Source organism: Jaculus jaculus, chromosome 11 (genome assembly GCF_020740685.1).
Source record: "Jaculus jaculus isolate mJacJac1 chromosome 11, mJacJac1.mat.Y.cur, whole genome shotgun sequence".
Classification (NCBI taxonomy): Eukaryota; Metazoa; Chordata; class Mammalia; order Rodentia; family Dipodidae; genus Jaculus; species Jaculus jaculus.
The window spans coordinates 108,738,781-108,760,046 of NC_059112.1; the positions used below are offsets into that span (position 1 = coordinate 108,738,781).

Here is a 21,266-nt window from a genome sequence, read left to right on the forward strand (position 1 = left end):
AATCCCAGGGCAGGCAAGCAAAAGAAAGCTGTTCAGGAGCTCAGAAGGGGGCTTCACAGCCAGTGCTCTCCCTGCTACAGCCTGACAGGGAGAGTGGAGCTCCAGTATAAAGAGAAACTGACTGGCAACTTCCCCGAGCAATATTTGAGGCAAGGTGTGTTGAAAACAAAGTGGCTCCCAAACCAAAAGAGAACACTGCAGCCCCAATCCAAATGAAGCCTTCCTTCACCCTAGGAGGTGGACCCTCGGACACTTCCCAGCATGGGACACAAGGGCCATTCACCATTCATGCCCTCATTCCCTAGGCCTCGCCCTAGGTTCCCAAAACTCTCACCTCCAGCCTCTGATTTCTGAAATGGTGGGCAGTGAAGGAAAATTCCGGTCATCTGGGCAGCCCCTGGATGGCGATGGCAATGGCAATTACAGAACCCAGCTCGGCTGCAGCCAGCACAAAAGGGGACTCAGGAACTCCTGGGGAATACCGACCCTCAGGGCAAGCCAGAGCAGAGCAGATCTGAGCAGAACTCCTGCAGGGCGCCCAGCTCTCCCAGCTCTGTCTCCACACCTCTCTGAAAGCCAGGGGTCCCCAGGACCAACAAGGCCGCAGAGCCCAGCCCTAACCTTCCAAAAATAATGTGCTTGTGCCTATGCCAGAGCAATTCGCCCTGGGAGCGATTCCTGTTTCTGTTTTTTTTGACTGACATGGAAGCCTCAACATGTTGCTCATGCTGAACTCAAACTTGTGAGCTCAAGCAACCCTCCAGCCTCAGCTCCCAGACAGACACCACCACACCTAGCTTAATGCTTGTTTTTTTGGGGGGTTCTCCCCCCCGCCCAAGCTAGGGGTGCAACCCAGGGCCTCACACATGCTAGGCAAGCACTCTCCCACCGAGCTACATCTCCAGCCACTGGGATGGGGTTCTTGCCTTTTGCCTTTAATAAAGACCCCTCCCCACCTCAGGCGGAGAGACACCAGGAATTGGCTTCCAGCACAAAAGTGGGGAAAGGGTAACTGCAGTTCTCCTCTAAGTAAAGAGAAACTGCCTGTCCCTGAAATGCACCTCAGTGTGGGCTACACCTATAGGGAGTCGTTCCTCAGCTACAGAAATAAACGTACATTCGCACACACGCGCGCACTCACAAAACCAATGGTGCGTCATAGGCTGGCTCCTCGCCCCTCCTCCACTGCTTCTTTGACCAAATCTACTGTGACTTCCTCAAATGCTAAGACAAGGCACCCAGCAGAGTTTCAATGCCAGTCATTTAAGTGCTTGGTTAAGAGACCTCACAACTGCTGTGAACGCCAGGCCTGGGAAGCAGCCAGCTCCATGAGGAAACAAGACCTGCACCTCAGCATCCACAATAAGAAAACAGGGCCAGACTTGCAGAGCTCATGTGAGGCTCCCAGCAACAGGCAAGCACGAGAGCCCTGCTCTCTTAGGCTCCCTAGGCCTAACCTGGTCTCTCTATATACAAAATGCCAAATAAGCCAGAGCCCGCCAGACGGAGCTGGGCCTGCCTGTGAGTCAGGAGGCTTAGAATGGCCTCAACTTTGACTCTGCCATCAACTCACTCTGACCCTGACTGAATCACTTCCATCTTTAAGTCTCAGTGTCCTCATATGATTGCGGGCATGTGACAAGAACAATGTTCCCCAAGCAGCAAGTACTAGGTCATTACTTAGTACTTAAATGTAATTGGTATTTTCATTAAAATTAGCTCATAAATAGCCGGGTGTGGTGGTGATCCCAGCACTCCAGAGGCAGAGATAGGAGGATCACTCTGTGAGTTCGAGACCACCCTGAGACTACATAGTGAATTCCACATCAGCCGGGGCTACAGTGAGACCCTATAACAAAAAAAAAAAAAAAAAAAAAAAAACGGGCTGGAGGGATGGCTTAGCAGTTAAGGCATTTGCCTACAAAGCCAAAGGACCCAGGTTCAATTCCCCAGTACCCACATAAAGCCAGATGCACAAAGTGGCACATGCACCTGGAGCTCATTTATAGTGGCTAGAGGCCCTGGCATGCCCATTCTCCCTCCCTCCCTCTCTCTTTTATTGCAAATAAATTAATAAAAAAATATTTTCCCAGGGCTGGAGAGATGGCTTGGCAGTTAAGGAGCTTGCCTGCAAAACCAAGGGACCCAGGTTCAATTCTCCAGGACCCACGTAAGCTAGATACACAAGGGGGGGCATGCATCTGGAGTCCATTTGCAGCAGCTAGAGGCCCTGGTGCACCCATTCTCCCTCCCTCAAATAAATAAAATGTATACATATATATTTTTCCAGGCATGATGGGCGTACCCTTTAATCCAAGCACTCAGGAGGCGAAGAAGGTAGGAGGACCATGAATTTGAAGCTACCCTGAGACTACACCGTGAATTTCAGGTCAGCCTGGGCCAGAGCAAAACCCTACTCTGTTATGGAGGAAACCAACTACTCTCTAATTGGACTGGAGTTCTGCTCCATAGAAGGGGATGCATGCCTGGTACTGAAAACATAGTCCAAAGCCTATGGAGGGGGAGGTCACAAGCCCAAGGAGTGTTAACAGTAGCTCTTGTCTGGCTAAGTGCATATATGCTCACCAAACTGCCTGGCAAACACTTCTCTTAATGTTCATACCCATATATTAATGCTACTCTCACTTCTGGTTAGAGAAGCTTCTCTTTTCAGATGGTGGCAGCTACTGGGATAACCCAAAAGGCACCATGGAGCTGAGAAGAAGTGACAGAGGAGTGATCAGCACTGAAATATCTCTCACACCCTCCAAGGCTCAGGGACCATTGTGGAAGAGGTGGCGGAAAGAATGTAAGAGCCAAAGGAAGGGTAAGACTGCTTATGATGCAATCGTCCAGACAGAAATAGGCCTCAATGCTAGGCATGGTGGTGCACACCTTTAATCCCAGCACTTAGGAGGCAGAAGTAGGAGGATCGCTGTGAGTTCGAGGCAACCCTGAGACTACATAGTGAATTCCAGGTCAGCCTGAGCTAGAGCAAGACCCTACCTCAAAAAAACAAATAATAATAATAATAAATTGGCCTCAACATCCATGGCTTTGCAGTGCCTACCACTACCTTCACAAGACCAGTGTAATAGGAGGAAAAGATGATATGACATCAAAATAGAGACTGAGAGAGAGGGGATATGACAGAGAATGGATTTGTGCAGGGGCAAGTGGGGGATGGAATTACCATGACTTATTGTCTATAATTATGGAAGCTGTTAATAATAAAAAATAAATAAAAAATAAGGGCTGGAGATATGGCTTAGTGGTTAAGGCACTTGCCAGCAAAGCCAGAGGATCCAGGTTCAATTTTGCAGTAAAGCCAGATGCAAAAGGCGGTACATGCATCTGAGTTCATATGCAGTGGCTAGAGACAGGCCCTGGCATGCCCCTTCTCTCTCTATCTGCCTCTCTTCTTCCCTCCTCCCCTCTCAAATAAATATTTTAAAAAATTAACCCTAATGAACATTAAGTAAAGCGCTTACAGGGCAGTTTGGTGGACATAATATATGCATTTAGCCAGACAACAGCAGGCATTACACTCCTAAGGCTCATGACCTCCCATGACCCATAGGCTTTTGATTAGATTTTCAGCACCAGGCATATATACCTTCCCATAGAGCAGATCTCCAGTCCAATTAGAAAGTGGTTGGTTTGCCCCATAACAGACATGCCACTATTACACCGGTTGGCTCATTTGGCCTGTCTGGCCAAACTTGAGGCTTGCAGCATCCACTGTTTTCACCACTGATGGCTTCTGTCTACCATAGGGATGCATGCATTGTAACTTTTTCCAGCTTTCTGTCAGCTGGTCTACCAGGAAGAAGTTTCAGCTCAGCCCCAGCTTGATTTCTCAATGACCTTGTAGCCTAGGCATGTGGAGTCTTCAGCAATAGGGTCATATCATCTATTCCTGGTGGGAAACCAAGGGCCTTGGCAATGGCCTGTAATGTTTTGGGAGCATCAGGGACCTCACTGGCCAGCAACTCACTGAAAGGTATCCCATGCCTGTCACTGAAATTTTTTTTTAATTTTTTTTTTGTTCATTATTTATTTATTTATTTGAGAGCGACAGACACAGAGAGAAAGACAGATAGAGGGAGAGAGAGAGAATGGGGCACGCCAGGGCCTCCAGCCTCTGCAAACGAACTCCAGACGCGTGCGCCCCCTTGTGCATCTGGCTAACGTGGGACCTGGGGAACCGAGCCTCGAACCGGGGTCCTTAGGCTTCACAGGCAAGCGCTTAACCGCTAAGCCATCTCTCCAGCCCTGAAATTTTTTTAAGAACAGATGGCGGTGACTACTGAGATGACCCAAAAGGCACCATAGTGCTGAAAAGACATGACAGAGGAATGTTCAGCACTGAGACATCTCTATCATACACACAAGGCTCAGGGTCCACTGCGGAAGAGATGGTAGAAAGAATGTAAGAGCTGAAGGAAGGGCAGGACTCCTTACAATGCAATCTGCCAGACAGAAATTGGCCTTGATATCCATGACCTCACAGTGCCTAACACTATCTTCACAAGACCCTCATAATAGGAGGAAAAGACAATGACATCAAAATAAAAGAGCAACTAATGGGGAGAGGGAGGGAATAGGGTGGAATATAGATTTGTGAAAGGAAAAGTAGAGGAGGGGAGGGAATTATCATGGTTTACTGTTTGTAAGTATGGAAGCTGTCAATAAAAAGAAAAAAAATTAACCCTAAAATCAATCATAGATTTCAATGTCAGAGTCACAACTCTAAAACAGCTAGAAGAAAAATAGTCTGTGACTGACCTTGGGCTTGGCAAACATTTTTTAAATTAAATAATGAATTTATTTGAGAGTGACAGACAAAGAGGCAGAGAGAGAGAGAGAGAGAATGGGCACGCCAGGGTCTCCAGCCACTGCAAACGAACTCCAGATGCATGCGACCCCTTGTGCATCTGGCTAACGTGGGTCCTGGGGAGTCGAGCCTTGAACCTGGGTCCTTAGGCTTCACAGGCAAGTGCTTAACCACTAAGCCATCTCTCCAGCCCACTGGCAAACATTTTTAAAAATATTTTATTTAATTTTTATTTATTTGAGAGAGGCAGATAGAGGAGAGAGAGAGAGAGAGAGAGAGAGAGAGAATGGGTGCACCAGGGCCTCCAGCTGCTGCAAACAAACTCTAGATGCATGTGCCACCTTGTGCATCTGGCTTACGTGGGTCCTCGGGACTGAAACCATGGTCCTTTGGCTTTGCAGGCAAGCACCTTAACTGCTAAACCATTTCTCTAGCCCTTGGCAAAGCCTTTTTTTTTCTCAATTTTTATTAACATTCCATGATTATAAAAAATATCCCATGGTAATACTCTCCCTCCCCTCACTTTCCCCATTGAAATTCCATTCTCCATCATATCCCCTCCCCATCTCAATCAAAGACTTTTTAAAATATTTTATCTTGTGCATCTGGCTTATGTGGGATCTGGGGAATCAAACCTGGGTCCTTAGGCTTTGCAGGCAAGTGTTTTAACAGCTAAGCCATCTCTCCAGCCCCAAGACTTCTTAAATATAACTCCCAAAAGAAATGTGGAGGCTAGCCTAAGGCTACAGAGTGAGTTCCAGGTCAGCCTGTGCTAGAGTGAGACCCTACCTGTAGAAACAAAAACCATTAGGGGCTGGGGAGATTAAAGTGATTAAGGGCATGTGCTTGCAAAGTTTGTTAGCCTGGGCTCAAATCCCAGGTACCCACATAAAGCCAGACACTCTACACAGAGCACGCATCTGAAGTCTCTTTGCAGTGGCAAGAGGCCCTGGTGCACCCATACTCTCTCTCTCTCTGTCTCTCTTCTTTTTGTCTCCCTAATAAGTTAAGAAAAAAGTAAATAAAACAAACATTATGCTAAGTGGCCAGGTGTGGTGGCACATGCCTGAAATTTCACCACTCAGGAGTGGAGGCTGAGGTAGAAGGATCAAGAGTTCAATGCCAGCCTGGACTACTTAACCACCAAGCCAGCCTGCTGGACTGCATACTAAGCGCGCAGTACGACTCTGTCGCAGTGGCCCCCCTTCCCCCGACACGCACACATTCCACTACGTGAAAGAAGGCAGCCACACACATAACACACAAAGCCTCTGTAACTGTATGGTTCCATTTATGTGAAATATTCAGAACAGGCAAACTGTAAAGACAGAAACTGATTAATGATGGCCTAGTGAGACTAAGTACCAACAGGCCCAAAGAAACTTTGGGAGCAGGAATATCATCACAACTGACTGTGGTGGTTGCACAATTCTATAATTCTATAATTGTTCTACAATTCTAAAAATTCTCTAAAAACAATCACATCATGAAAGATGAGTTGTATGGTATGTAAATTGTACAATAAAAACTAAGCAGATGTTATTAAATTCAAGTTAAGCACTGTTGAGGAAGAAAACTGGGCAGTATTACAATGTTAAAAAAAAAAGTAACTAGGGCTGGAGAGATGGCTTAGCAGTTAAGGTGCTTGCCTGCAAAGCCAAAGGACCCAGGTTTGATTCCCTAGGACCCACATAAGCCAGACACACAGGGTGGTGCATGCATCCAGAATTCCTCTGCAGTGGCTAGAGGTTTGGCATGTGCATTCTCTCTCCCTCTCTCTGCTTCTTTCTCTCTCTCAAATAAATAAGTACTAAACATAAATAAATAAATACTAGCATCTTCCTTGACATAATCATAATCCTGACTGCCTAAAAAAAACATTCTTCTTGGGCTGGAGAGATGGCTTAGCGGTTAAGCGCTTGTCTGAAAAGCCTAAGGACCCTAGTTAGAGGCTCGATTCCCCAAGGACCCACGTTAGCCAGATGCACAAGGAGGCACACGTGTCTGGAGTTCGTCTGCAGTGGCTGGAAGCCCTGGTGTGCCCATTCTCTCTATCTGCCTCTTTCTCTCTCTGTCTGTCACTCTCAAATAAATAAATAAATAATAAAAAACAACATTCACATAAAACCGAATGGTCCACAGAAACAGCCCTCAAATCACCTCCTACACTTCTGCAGTGCTCAGTCCACACATCAGTACTGTTAAGGGCCCTTCTGCCTGAACTGACCCTCTCTGACCTTTTTGTAGCCAGTGGGGCACCAAGCATAAGACCAAGATCCTAAGTCCCCCCCGCACTCTCTCCCACCCCAGTGCTATGTGAAGGAACAGAAAAGATGTGTAATGAAAAACACAAGTTAGGATTATCCAGAAAGGTAAGGAACAGAAAATCAAAAATTATTAGCTGATGGGCTGGAGAGATGGCTTAGCAGTTAGGGCACTTGCCTGAAAAGCCAAAGGACCCAGGTTCAATTCTCCAGGCCCCACATAAAGCCAGATGTACAAGGTAGCACATGCATCTGGAGCTCGTTTTCAGTGGCTAGAGGCCCTAGAGCACCCATTCTCTCCCTTTCTATCAAATAAATAAGAGAAAATAAATATATTTTTATTTATGGGCACTCCAGGAGCACTCATTCTTCGCTCTCTCTTAAATAAATAAAATATTTTTTTAATTGGGCTGGGCATAGTGTGGTGACATATGCCTTTGATCCCAGTATTTGGGAAGCAGAGTTAGGAAGATTGCCATGAGTTCAAGGCCACCCTGAGACTACATACTGAAGTCCAGGTCAGCCAGAGCTACAGCAAAATCCTATCTCAAAAAAAAAAAGAAAAAGAAAGAAAGAAAAAGTTGCTGAGACTGGGATGCAGCTCAGTGGAAGAGCAGCAGTGTCTGCCTAGCATGCAGTTCTCTTTTCAGGCTCCAACTCCAGCACCCCACACCCCTCCTCTTCCCTCTCTCTGCCTTTGGACTCAGCAGGCCCCAGACACTGCAATCTACCAGGGCAGTCCAGCCAGCCCAAGTGATCAATAGGTTTCACCTGCCATGCCAGCACCAATTGATTAGCTGGCTGGGGTGTGCTGGGATGGATCCTGAAACCACATCCAGGCTCAGGGAGGAGTGTTTTCAGTGACTGGAGTGTCTGCCACAGTGAAATGTGAGATCAGTGCCTACGTGAGGTATTGTATTTGCTGTTCTGTCCAACTGCCCAAGTGAAAGGACACTTAAAATTGCTCAGGTCTCAGGCAGGAGGTGCCACAGTAAGCTTTCTGGTATCTGTCATGCCACTGCCAACTATTTTTAGGAGGTCTGGACCAATCACCTAGTTACCTTTTCAAGCAATCATAGGAACAAACGTTTGTGGAGGATTTTTTTATGTGCTATGGACAGTTCTGAGCACATTCTGATAAATGTTATCAGCCCATTCCACCAGTGAAGAAACTGAGGTCCAGGGGCCTATGCAATTTGACTACGATCACTCAGTAGAAGATAGGCAAGGAGACCGGCAGAACAAGTGCACTCTTAGATCTGGGTGCATCCGTCCTGAGAGCCTCCAGAACTCCTGGAACTACAGCCCCGCACAAGGCCACGCCGCCCAGTCACCTGAGATGTAACAGGCACAGCTATGACCCTGCACCGTAGGCAATGGTCTCCATACCCTCTGTCTACCCCTAAATGCTGCCAGTTTCCTATGCTTGTATCCTGGTAGCTCCCAGATCCTCACCTTCTTTCTCACCCTTCAGTGGACATCAGGCACACTAGAGGGAAAGATGCAGGTCCCCCGGCCCAGGGGGGCTGAATCAGTGGCTGGAAATGTTAAGCTGCTCCACCAGTGGGAGCAAGTGCTTCTGGATGGCACTCAAAGGAAATCTGGTCTGGCCGCGTTCCAAAAGCACCTCGATGGCTGGAGGGATGGCTTAGTGGTTAAGGCACTTGCCTGAAAAACCAAAGGACCCAGGTTCGATTCCCCAGGACCCACATAAGCCAGATGCACAAAGTGGCACATGTGTCTGGAGTTCGTTTGCAGTGGCTGGAGGCCCTAGTGCCCCATTTTCATTTTCTCTCGCTGTCTCTCACTCTATCTCTCTGTCAAATAAATAAAATATTTAATAATTAAAAAAAAAAAAAAAGAGAGAGAGCCGGGCGTGGTGGCACACACCTTTAAACCCAGCACTCGGGAGGCAGAGGTAGGAGGATCGCTGTGAGTTCGAGGCTACCCTGAGACTACAGGGTGAATTCCAGGTCATCTTGGGCTAGAGTGAGACCCTACCTCGGAAAAAAAAAAAAAAGTGCTGAAGAGATGGCTCAGCGGTTAAGGCGCTTGCCTGCAAAGCCTAACAACCTGAGTTGTTAAAACCAGATGCACAAAGTGATGCATGCAGCCGAGGTCCTAGTGTGCCATACACAGGTTCTCTCTCTCTCTCAAATGAGTAAATTGTTTTTTAAATGAGAGGAGGAGGAGCCAGAAGTAGAGGACAACAGACAGTGGAAGGCAGGTAGGAACTCACACCTGATGCTAGTCTCCACTGTTACTCCACTCTCCTCCGAAAACCTGACAATTGTCACCGCCTCCCTCTAGCTCAAGTCCCTCAGCCATCAATGAGACAGCACAGTCCAGGAGTCTTCTGCAACCATTATTCCATAGCAGGACCCGAACACCGGGAGAGTGGGTCTCGTTCCAGAACCAGGGCCAGGTCTTTACGCCCCTGAAGTCGAAGAAACCAAGCCTCGGGCATGAGGCAATCCACACGACAACAAACACCCTAGAAAGCCCCAGCGATGCCCAGCCCCGCGTCCCACAGAGGCCATGCGAAGTGACAGGCCCAAGCAAGGTCACTTCCCAGCCGGGAACGGGATGCGCGGGGTGCGACTCCGGCCAGGGCATCCCGGGCCGCAGCAACGGCGCGCGGCTCGACGGGGACAGGGAGGCGGCCGGGGCTCCGGGAAGGCCCGCGGCACCGAGTCCGGAGCCGGGCAGGGCGCTCGCTGGCCTCCTCCCCGAGCCTGCCTCGAGCCCCGCGCCGCGTTCCCGGCCCGCTCCGAGCCCTCGGCGCCCGGGACGGCGCTCACCAGACTTGGGCGGGTAGCGATAGGCTGAGTTCGCTTGGATGTCAATGTCCTCCACCCCCGCGATGCGGCGACTCAGGATGGAGCCCATGGTTGGCGACGCGGCCCGGCTCCGGGATGGGGGTGGGGGGTGACGGCCAAGGCGTCCTCACACAGACATGACCAGAAGCAGGCCGCAGCGACGCCCGTCCACAGCGCCAGTGGGCTTTGCCACAGCCCCCACCCCCGACAGGTCCAGGGCTGGACGCCCCGCCCATGCCGCGCTGCTCCCTGGGAAATGGAGTCTACTCGGGCCAAGTGCGCCGGGCCGCGACGCAGACAGCACACCTGCGCAACTACATTTCCCAGCATGCGTCTCGGACGAGCAGGGGCCATGGGACAAACCAAGAGACCCAGGTCGGAGGAGGGAGCAGCCCTCGGCCGAGCTCGGTGGTGGGGAGGTGGTGACCCCAACATTCCTCAGTTCCTTACTTTCTGTTCATTTATAAACCCTGTGGGGGAGGAGGCAGCTCCACCCATGGGCATCGGGTCTGAAACACCTCCCTGAGCCCAGGGTTCATCTCCCGTGCCAGCCAGCAGAGGGCACACCTTTACCTGCCGCAAGCTGGGTTGGCCGAGAAGTTAGCACCTGTTTGGGCCTTGGCTTGATCCTAAAGCATCTGTCTGGGCCCCACGTCCAGAATGTTTACTTTGAAGACATAAATTTACCGCTCCCACTCAAGACCGGACACTTCTCCACATTTTACACATAGGGAAAGAAACTGAGACACAAAGCAGGGCGGGAGCCGGGCATGGTGGCACATGTCTTTAATCCCAGCTCAGAGGTAGGCAGAGGTTGCCATGAGTTCGAGGCCACCCTGAGATGACATAGTGAATCCCAGGTCAGCCTGGGCTAGACTGAGACCCTGCCTCGGGAAAAAAAAGGGGGGGGGGTACAAAGCAGGGCGGATCTCAAACAATGTACTGAAAGCAAGCTTGGAAGACGCAGGATCGTGATTCGGAAACGTTACAGTGCAAGTTACTTACTGGCTTTTGGCTCGCATACACTTCTGTAAGGAGTCTGTTTTTACCTGCTCTGAAGCTGAGTGACTGGGCTCCCCAGAAGTATTTCCCAAGTGAAGCCTGCTATGCAAAGAGAGCAATGGGAAGACCAAGGGCAGGTTAAAGGTTTTATGTGGGAAATTTGCCATAGTCTACCCTGAGAGTACATAGTGAATTCCAGGTCAGCCTGGGCTAGAGTGAGACCCTACCTCGAAAAACAACTAAATAAATAAAATAAAATACCCTGTCTCTTTTTAAAAAAATATTTTATTTGCCAGGACAGGGAGAGAGAATGGGTACACTAGGGCCAGAACTCCAGATGCATGCACCACTTTGTGCATGTTTATTTCTTGTAGGTACTGGAGAACTGTACCTGGGCATCTCAAGCAAGCACCTTAACCACTGAGCCATCTCTCTACCACCTACCCTATATCTTTACATGGCTCAGAATCTGGGATCTAATGAGCTTTGTTGTCAGGGGATCCTGGAAAGACAAAATGAGATGAGGGACTTGTGTGACTACACAGAGTCCAGACCTTGGGTGTAATCTCAGCAATCTTTCTGTCCTATAAGATTCCCATTTACTGAGCACCTCTCCCCTTAACTCTCTTCCAAACAGTGTTCATCTATAGCCTAAGCTAGTTTTGAATTCAGTATCGTCCTTCCACCACCCCCAAGTGCCTGGCTGTTTTACCAAACACCTTTTATGTACCTGTTGTCTTGATGAGTAATTTGTACATACTCTCAGATAATTCTCTAGTAGAAGTTCTATTTTAATTAATTTACTTTGAGAAGAAAAGAGGCAGATGGAGATTGGGCACACCGGGGCATCTAGCCCTTGCAGACAAACTCCAGATGTACATGCTAGCTTGTGCATCTGGTTTTATGTGGGTACTGGGGAATCAAACCTAGATCCTTAGACTTTGCAGGCAAGTGCCTTGCCTTAACAGCTGAGCCATCTCTCTAGTCTCATATTCATGGCAATCCTCCTACCTCTGCCTCCTGAGTGCTGGGATTAAAGGTTTGCGCCACCATGCCCGTCCGGGTTGGAAGTTCTATTTTCATTCCCAGTTTACATAAAAGGAGAATGGAATTTCAAAGGGGAAAGTGTGGGGGTGGGGAGGGAGGGAACTACCATGGGATATATTTTATAATCATGGAAAATGTTAATAAAAATTAAAAAAAGAAAAGAAAAGAAAAGTGAAGCACAGACAAGGGAAGTCCTCCCTGCTCAGGTTGCATGGTAAAAGGCCACGTTTTTCTATGGTTAAAGGCACTTGCTAGCAAAGCCTGATGGCCTGTGTTTGGTTCCCCATGTAAAGCCAGATGCATACAGTGGCATAGGCATCTAGAGTTCATTCGTAGTGGAAACAGGCCCTATTGCACTTATTTCCTCTTTCTCTCCTCGCAAATAAATAAAAATATTTTTTTTTAAAAAAGCGCCAGGCGTGTATGCCTTTAATCCCAGCACTCAGCACTCAGGAAGCAGAGATAGGAAGATCACTGAGTTTGAAGCCAGCCCGAGACTACATAGTGAATTCCAGGTCAGCCTGGGCTAGAGAGAGAAAGAGAGACATTATCTCAAAATAATTCATAAATAAATAAATAAATAAAAAGAGTATATGCACCCTATGGCTCCTGGGCCAGGGAAGATGTTTCATCACTGGGACATCTGAAATATTCTTTAAGACTTTGAGCTTGATATGCCTTAAAGTCCCTCCAGCAATATATATTTTTTATGTTAATCCACACCCAACTGGGAAACAGGCTCTATCTGGTTTTGTCCAGGTTCCACTAATTAGCATCTTGAATGATTCATTGGTTTATTTAACATATATTTATTACAAAGCTACTATGTGGCAGGTAATGAATCAGGCAACAGATATCCAGTGGAAGAATGTGCCACACACGCGGAGCCTTCAGGCTAGTAAGGAAGCAGTTCATTGGCCTCTATTTACCAGCCGTGTGAACTTGGGCAGGCTCTCAGCCTCCTTGGTCCTCAGGTAGAAGAAGGGCAATGTTGAGAAGGCTCCATCACCTCCCTCACTGGATGTTCTGGCTCAGGCTTCTAGGTCCCATCCCAGCCTGCTAAGAAGTCCAAGGTCCACCCCCCAGCCAGGCTCTTCTTGGCTGAAAACAAGGTTATTTGTTCCTTCTCTGCCATCCCTGGAAAAATAAGCTGGTGGAGGGAGAGAGCACAAGGTAATTGCTCACTCTAGCCCAGGATGACCTAGAATTCAGTATGTAGTCTCAGGGTGGCCTTGAACTTATGGAAATCCTACCTCTGCCTCCCCAGTGCTGGGATTAAACGCTTGTGCCACCATGCCCAGTTGATTGTTTTAGTTTTCTTGTTGCTGTGACCAAATCTTTGTCAAGAAGCAATTTGAGGCACAAAGGGTTTATTTCCGCTTACAGTTCAAGAGGATGCAGTCCATCACAGCCAGGAAGGCATCACTGCAGGAGCATAAGGCTGCTGGCCATACTCAGTCCTCAGTCAGGAAGCAGAAAGCGATGAATGCTGGTTGGTGCGCAGCTCGCTTTCTCTCTTAAAAATTATGTATTTTTACCTTTTATTTTTATTTATTTGAGAGAAAGAGGCAAAGAGAGGGAGAGAGAATGGGCGCGCCAGGGTCTCCAGCCAGTGCAAAGGAACTCCAAACGCGTGCGCCCCCTTGTGCATCTGGCTTATGTGGGTCCTGAGCAGTCCAACGAGGTCCTTAGGTTTTGGAGGCAAACGCCTTAACCGCTAGACCATCTCTACAGCCCCTGCTTTCTCCTTTTTATTCATTCTGGGACTCTTGTCCATGGAGTGGCACTACCTACAATTGGGGTAAGTATTCCCACTTCAATTAACCTAATGTAGAAATTTCCTCACAGACTTGCCTACAGATTCGTTATCTTGATGACTCTAGATACAATCAAGTTGACGATTAACCTTCCCCTATGTCAGCTCCATTTGTTCTATCAGTGCAAGATTGCCATCGGAGACCATGCCATGGGCAAGCCATGGAGGTGCCTGGGTAAAGCAGGTGTGTGCATGTGTTCAGGTACTTTCTGCCTCCCCAGTGGACCTTGTCAACCAGAGACGTTGCTGGGCCACAGGATGCTGCTCTTCTCCCCTAGCTCTGAATGCCAGAGTGTAAGGCTAGATTCCACCCTCAGCTTCCTTATCTTTATAAATAGGACTTGAGGCACTTGATTGGCACTCGGGGGTGCACTAAGGGGTGAGTGTGAGAACTGGTACACAAAGAACCAGCCCCATCACCATCATACAGCCCCCACAGCAGTGGTAGGAGAGCTGAGAATGCTACAAGAGTGGAAACTGAGTAAGCACTAAAGAGCCAAAAATGACAGTTCTGTCTCGCTCCCAGCCGGCCCACCTTCCGTCAACCCGTGTTGCGGTCCCCATGGCAACAATGGCATTGGGACTAGTACTCAGAGCTGCCTCTTACTGTGTAACTACCCAGCGCTGAGGGCTTTGCCCACAATAACTCACGCGTATGATGCTCTAGACAGATAAGAGCTGATTCTCGGCAAAAGTAAAAATAGCTTGATATCATCAAAGTTTGGAGAAAAAAAAAACACACACACAATGATCCTAAGAGAGCCTCAAAAGGCAGGCAAAAGGTTGAAACCCTACTTCCTGTGGACTGATGACATCTGCCTAAGGGAGGGGGAGACGCAAGTGTCGTGGCCCTGCCCATCCCTGCTCTACTTCTCAAGAGCCCTCAGTCCTCCCCCGACCCCTCTGAACTACCTAGGGGCCCCAGCCTCCCCCACTTCCCTGTCCCCCTCCATACTCAGGGAGCTTCCAGACCCTGCCTACACCATTATTCTCCTGCAGGCACTCCATCGGAGAGCCTCTGGAAGGAATGGGGGGGGGCAAGTGTTTCTACTTCTCGGAAGTCCCTTAACTGGAACTTAATCTTCCCCTCGACCTCCATCAGGAAAGCACACACGAAAGCCCTTCAATGTCCCTCGGTCTGCCCCCAGGACCTGCGCATTCCCGAGTGTTACCCGGGGACCAGGTCAGGAGCCACGTAGCTCAAAGTGGGAAACTGAGGCAGAGAGCGCAGGGAACCACGGGCTTCCGCAGCCCACAGCCAGACCGAGCAGCTCTTCCCACTCGCGACGTCAACCGGAAGCCGCATGTGCGGGGCTGTAAACACGGCCCGCAACGGCCAGGCCCCGCCCCCACGCCACGTGACGCGCCCCCGGGGGCCCGCCCCCGCCGCCGCCTCATTGGACAGCCAGCTTTGTTTACCTTATATGGACAAGTCCTAACACCCTGCGGCGGCCCATTGGTCGAGTCCCGGCCTCACTCTGCTGACGTCACTAGGGACACAAAGATGCAAATAAACCGGGGCATTCTGGGAATAGGAGTCTAGAGCCGCTCCAGAACTTGCTCTGCGCGGTCCTGGCGCCCGCATGCACCCAGAGGAATTTTTTTGTATATATATATATATATTTTTTTTTTTTTTTTTTTGAATAGGAAAGTAGGTATCGTAGGGAGAAAGCTCAAGTGTCCGGAGGCTTAGCCAGTTTATTCCTGGAACTGTCCTTTTCCTAGCTGCTCCTCCTGTGTGTGGCTGGCGGGGAGACCCAGGCTGGGAATACACACACACACACACACACACACACACACACACAAGCCAGGCTGGGAATATACACACACACATACACACACACACCAGTGCCCTTGAATTACCAAGAAGGCTTCCTGGAGGCGGTGACTTCGAGCAATCGCCTGGAAAGGCAGACTCTTTCTGGTTCACTGAATGGTATTCGCTGTCATCTCCTGTGTTACAAGTTTTCGGAGAGCCTTAGCAGCGAAATGTAGCTAACATTCTTGGGGCCGGTCTCCCGAGTGCGTCCGACACTTGAGATGTTAAGCCCAGCAGCGCTCAGAGCCCGGAGAGGTCTGTGACGCGGTGTTCGCGCTTAAGCATCCTTCTGTGGCCCTCCCTGACCCGGGGACTCTGCATCACTGCCTGGGGTGGAGAGGCGCTAGCCTCCATTCCACACTCCCTCCCGGGTCCAGGGCATCCCACCCGGCGGTGGCGGCGGCGGGGGCGTCGCGGACTACAAATCCCAGCACGCCCCGCGCACCGCCGGGCAGCGAGGCGCGGTGAGTCAGAGCGCACAGTAAATATTTGTATTAGCCGGGGCCGGCTCGCTAATGGTGGACGCGTGAGGTGGAGGCGCGAGCGCGCAGGGAGGCCGGAGCGGGCAGCGCGGCGGCGGCGGCGGCGGCATGTCCGTGAACATGGACGAGCTCAAACATCAGGTCATGATCAACCAGTTCGTGCTGACGGCGGGCTGCGCGGCAGATCAGGCGAAGCAGCTGCTGCAGGCGGCCCACTGGCAGTTCGAGGTGCGCGGGGGGTCGGTGGGGGAGGGCCACGTGCCGGGGTGCGGACCCCAGCCGACGGAAACGCGGGTGCCCAGCGTGGGGGGTGGGAACCCGCGGGGTCGGGACTCGGACACCCCCCGCCCCGCTTTGTCCGGTAACGGCCGAGGGCGGGGTGGGGCGGGCGCTGGAAGCCGGGGCCGGAGGGCGGAGCCGCGGGGAACGGGCGCTCCCAGGTCCGTGCGGCGGCGGGCGGCCCGCGGCGTGTGCGCACACGTACTTATGCACTTGTGGTCACGCACGCACGGCGTCAGCGGCACGCTTCGAAGGCTGTGGGCATGTGGGCGCGTGCGTTGTCTGGTGTAGGGTCCGCGTGGGTCATGTTTGGTCTGTGTCCCGCGGTCTGCAGTGCATGGCCGTGCCGGGTTTCGTGCCGTGTGTGCACGCGCGCGCGCGCGCACACGGCATGGAGTCTGGATGGTGTGTCCCACACGGGTGAGGGTGTGCACCGATGTGTCCCATTCCAGAGGTGTGCTTCGGAGTTCCCGTGAGGGCCTGGGAATCCTCAGCCCTGGCAGAGGAACCCGTTCCTGCGTGACTCCCCCACTGAGGATAGCGTGCACGGCTCACTAGCTTTCAGGCCGTTTGGGGCTGCCCACAAGCCTCCCTCGACCTGTGAGGGTAGTGGTGCTTGGGGTGGGTTTCTGCTGCTGAGATGCCACCTGACCTCTAACTGTGCCCCCCCCCATTCACCCCATGGGGGCATCTACTTATGAGGCAGATGACCTGGAGCTGTGGTCCTCCCAGGTGTGTCCAGAACCAGTCTTGTAGTCAGTGCCCCGCAGGGACTCAAGAACTTGGTTTCCTAATTCCCGGGAATGTGTTTGTGCCTCCAGGAAGATCCAGGAACCAGGGACTCAAGCTGAGCTTGGGGGGGGGGGAGTGTCCCCAGCCTGGGAAGGCAGTGGCCCGTTTACCCCCATGAACCCAGTCTTTGCTCCTTGCTGAACTCCTCCTACCAGAGCCTTCCAGGCCACTCTCTGTCTGGTGCTGTTTTCACCTAGGGGAGGGGAGGCTTCTTTTTCTCCAGCCTCACTTTCCACACCTGGCAGCGGCCAGCCGCCGGGGAGGGAGGACATGGCGCGTGAGTCAGCCTTGACGGCCTGAATGGCTGGCCCTGTGTTCCCTCCCCCCTGCTGCCCCACCCAAGGGAAGGGCCCTGCTCCCCACCTCTCCAGCAATCCCAATCAGTCCTGTTCCTCTCTGGGGCTGGACGTAGAGAAACTTGCAAAACCACATTCGTGGCAGTTTGCTGGAGCCCCATGTCCTCTCGCAGGACACTCTCCCTGTTTGGGACTGGGCAGGCCGGTAACTCGTGGGGAATGGGCCCTGTCCATCCGAGTGCGTTACTTGAGCTGCGTCCTTCAGTCAGCTGTAAAGATGGGGCGGAAACTTCCCCAGGAGGTGCAGGAGTTCCTGCAGTCTGCTGGGCTCAGCTGACCACCCTACACACACACCCCGGAGAAGAGAACTCCTGTGCCCTGGGCTCCCAGAGTTGGGTTTCCCCACAAGCAAAATGGTGGATGCTAAGAAAGGTGGGAGTGAATGTGAACCCCTCCTCCTCAGCTTCTGAGAGTGAGGGGTTTCTCATGATTGGCCCATCCCCCTTCTTCCTCCCTGCTCACCTTCTGCCTGGCTGGCAGCAGTGTTTCTGGGTCACATTCAGGTGCTAATGCCCCCCCCCCCAGGCGGCAGGGGGAGGGGCCTCCGTGTAGCTGGGCAGATGTTTCTCAATGAAGAACTCACACCCAGCGGCCTTCGCAAGAAGCGCCTGCAACTGCTGAGCCTTCTTGGCAACCCCATAGTGGCCTTTGGAGGACAGGGTCCCGAGCTCTACCTGGGGTCCCAGGTTGGAGTTTGCCAAGCGCCTGAGTTGGAGAGCAGCTGCTCTTGCCAGGGGATCTTGGTCCTGTTGCCAGCTTCATGTGCCTGAACTCATACCCCACTGTTTGGGGACTTGGGTTAGGGTGTCTCCAGCAGGAAATCCCATTAGAATGCATTTGAATATACTTCAAAACAAAAAGAAAAACCAGAGGGCAAGCCCCGGAACCAGACTGGGTTTTAGATGGGTTGAGTGCGGGAGGGGCAGGACCCCAGCTGGCATTTGGCAACTAGGCTGGTGGATAGGCCAGAGGGGTGACAATGGCCACAGGGCCTGGGACTTGGCAGCGCCCTGAGGACCCCTCACCCACTTGACAGGCCCCCTCCCTACCCTGCACTTTCACAGGAGCGGCGGTTCCCTCTCTTCCTGCAGGGATCCAAGACCCCATACAACCAATGCCTACTCCACCGTGGGGGCTCCAGGGAGGTCATGCTGACCCCCTTCCCTACTAGCTCTTTGTCTAGTCCCAAGGGCTGGGCTGGAAACTAACCCCACTTGCACCTCATACTAGCCTAGTGATCCTAAGAAAGTCACTTCATCCTCAGTATCTGCTCTATAAAATGGGTGGCACCCATCCCAGCCTGGGGAGGTGGTTTCCCTGCTTTGATGGCTCCCTGCTCTAAGAGGAAGTACCTTGGTACCAGCCTTGGTCAGGGGGTTGTCCAGTCCTGTGGTGCGTTCAGTGCCAGGGCTGGCTCCTGCTCACCACATTGGTCTCATTTGTCTCTAGAAGGAGCTAGGCTGAGAAGTAGGCCTCCACCCTCCAGGCTAGGTAGGGGTCTAGAGTCCCCTGGCTCCCTCGCGAGGAAATGGCGGCTCAGAAGTGTAGGGCCTTGCCATCCATTGAGGAGGTGACAGGGCCAGTCCAGAACCTTCCTAACCAAATGCTAAAGACTGGGCTAGTTAGAGGGCCCAGGAGCCTTTTCTCATGAGACGGTAAAGGTACTGCCTGTCCCCCAGAAACAGTGCCAGGAGTGGAGAGAAGGAACTCTGCAAGCCAGAGGCACATGCCTGGTGGGTCTTCACTGTCATGACCTGCCTTGAGTTCTGTGATTAAGGACTGAGTGGTGACAGGCACACTGCTGGACCTTGGTTCACCTGGTCCCACTGGGCAGAGTCCTGGAGGGTAAACACAGCCTTTCTCCCTGCAGACAGCCCTCAGCGCCTTTTTCCAGGAGACCAACATCCCCTACAGTCACCACCACCACCAGATGGTAAGTGTTCCCTGGAGACCTAAATGTGGACAGGAGGCTGAGCCAACTGGCTGTACCCAGGAAAGCCTTGGCTGGAGTAGGGCAGTACCCATGGGACTCACTTGAGACAGGCCTGTAGGAGTGTGGACCGGGTGGGCAGCCTGGAGGGCCACAGGATCTAGAGAACAGTGGGCCGGTGCTCCTCACCCTGGGTCTGACAGGCATGGGGGGCTGGGAAGCCTCATGGCCCCTGAGCCAGCAAAGGCTGCACCAGCCCATCTCCATGTCCTTCCCTGTGAGCCTTTTCCTAGGCCGTGGACCAGCTGGGGCCAGGTGTAGCTCGAGCAGGTCCTTTCAGAGGCCGTGGAGCCCATGGCCTTCCAGAAAGGAGTTCTTAGCGCTCTCTTCTTTCTTCCCTCACAGATGTGCACTCCTGCCAACACCCCTGCCACACCCCCCAACTTCCCTGATGCCCTCACCATGTTCTCACGTCTCAAGGCCTCTGAAAGCTTCCACGGTGGTGGCAGTGGCAGCCCTATGGCCACGACGGCCACATCACCCCCTCCTCACTTCCCCCATGCTGCCACTGGCAGCTTCCCAGCACCCAGCTGGCCAACTGCAGCCTCACCCCCGGGAGGCCCACAGCACCACCAGCCTCCCCTGTGGACTCCAGCACCCCCCTCTCCGGCTTCAGACTGGCCTCCTCTGGTCCCCCAACAGGCTGCCTCAGAACCAAGAGCCCACCCTGCCATGGAGGCAGAAAGATAAGGGAGGCCCCTCCCCCTCCCGGACGCCAAGACCCTGTGGGGTGGGGGAGAGAACGTCTCCGCGGGCCCTTTTCACCCCTCTGTCTGCACCCTGTGCCCCGAGCCCTGGAGGGAAGAGACTGGACTCTAGCCCGGCGGGGTGTGTCTTGTGCTAGAACGCACAGCTGCAGGCACATGAGGTCCCAGCTCGCATGGATGTGGCTTGGGTGCCTGGTGGCAGCACCTCGGACGTCAAACAGCCTTCTCATGGAGACCCGCCTGCCCCGCCCCAGCCCACCCCACCCAGGGGTGTCTGCAGAGACACAGCGGGCTCTTGACTTGGAGCTCCCTGGGGGCCAGTAGGCCTAGCTCCCCACCCTTGGGAATGCAGAGCCTTCTCCGCATGTATGCGTGTAGCTGTGTCTGTGTATTTATATGTATGCCACTCTTCAGAAAGCAGCTTAGTGTATGAGGCAGCCAAACTTTGCATGTTAGAGTGAGTCCTAAGCCCTTGCCCGCCACCCTCTCCCCCCAGGGCCCTGCCTCACCCCATCCCCTTGTCAACCAGCATTGCTGTTCCCTGCAGAGAAAAGGATTATGGGAAACTCCAGGACTCTTGTACCCATCCCCCAGCGCCTGCTGCTGGGGCCTCCTGCATGCCTCGCCCTCAGCACCCAAGAGTACCCCACCCCCACTTCCTGTCCCCTTTTAATGAAAGAGAAGAAAGTTCCGAATCACCACCGGGCTCCATGTCCTACCTCACTTCCTAGGCTTTGCGGCTAGCTGGCTCTGCAGGAGGAGGCGCTGAGCTAAGCACAGGCCACCCCAGTCTTTCCCAGCTACACACTGCTGCCTCTTGCCATCCTCAGCCACATGCTCTGGATCTTCCTTCCCACTTGAGGCTTTTCTCATACAGTCTGTTTTCTGGCCTATGTTCCCAGAATCTCTCCAGTCTACCACCCTTTCCCTGCTGAAATAGACTGGTCACAACCCTATTTTGAGTGAGCAGGACTAGCAAATGCCAGTCTGCCTGGTGTTCTTGTGGACCCTGGAACTCAGCCCAGCTACCTGAAGTAGGGCTAGGTGGGGCTCTTG

At 52.1% G+C, this 21,266-nt stretch overlaps 2 protein-coding genes across 3 annotated transcripts in view; one reads left to right on the plus strand and one right to left on the minus strand.

Annotated features, from left to right (window-relative positions):
• The window catches only part of Mgrn1 (mahogunin ring finger 1), a 44,651-nt gene extending 34,527 nt beyond the window's left edge, over positions 1–10,124 (minus strand). For both annotated transcript variants that reach the window (XM_004652233.2, XM_004652232.2), the window contains exon 1: positions 9,903–10,124. In XM_004652233.2, coding sequence (XP_004652290.1) covers positions 9,903–9,990 — 88 coding nt within the window. In that variant the 5' untranslated portion in view covers positions 9,991–10,124. The remainder of the gene's footprint in view (positions 1–9,902) is intronic.
• Positions 10,125–16,118: 5,994 nt separating this feature from the next.
• Ubald1 (UBA like domain containing 1) lies at positions 16,119–20,911 on the plus strand. The gene is made up of 3 exons (XM_004652231.2): positions 16,119–16,314; positions 19,384–19,446; positions 19,849–20,911. The coding sequence occupies exons 1-3, from the start codon at positions 16,195–16,197 to the stop codon at positions 20,191–20,193; spliced, it is 528 nt and encodes a 175-aa protein (XP_004652288.1). The 5' UTR covers positions 16,119–16,194; the 3' UTR covers positions 20,194–20,911.
• The last annotated feature ends 355 nt before the right edge of the window (positions 20,912–21,266 follow it).

Coding starts and splice junctions, on each gene's coding strand:
- Ubald1 (XM_004652231.2), top strand. CDS start 16,195: ATGTCCGTGAACATGGACGAGCTCAAACATCAGGTCATGATCAACCAG. Junction 16,315..19,383: donor CGGCCCACTGGCAGTTCGAG/GTGCGCGGGGGG, acceptor TTCTCCCTGCAG/ACAGCCCTCAGCGCCTTTTT. Junction 19,447..19,848: donor GTCACCACCACCACCAGATG/GTAAGTGTTCCC, acceptor CTTCCCTCACAG/ATGTGCACTCCTGCCAACAC.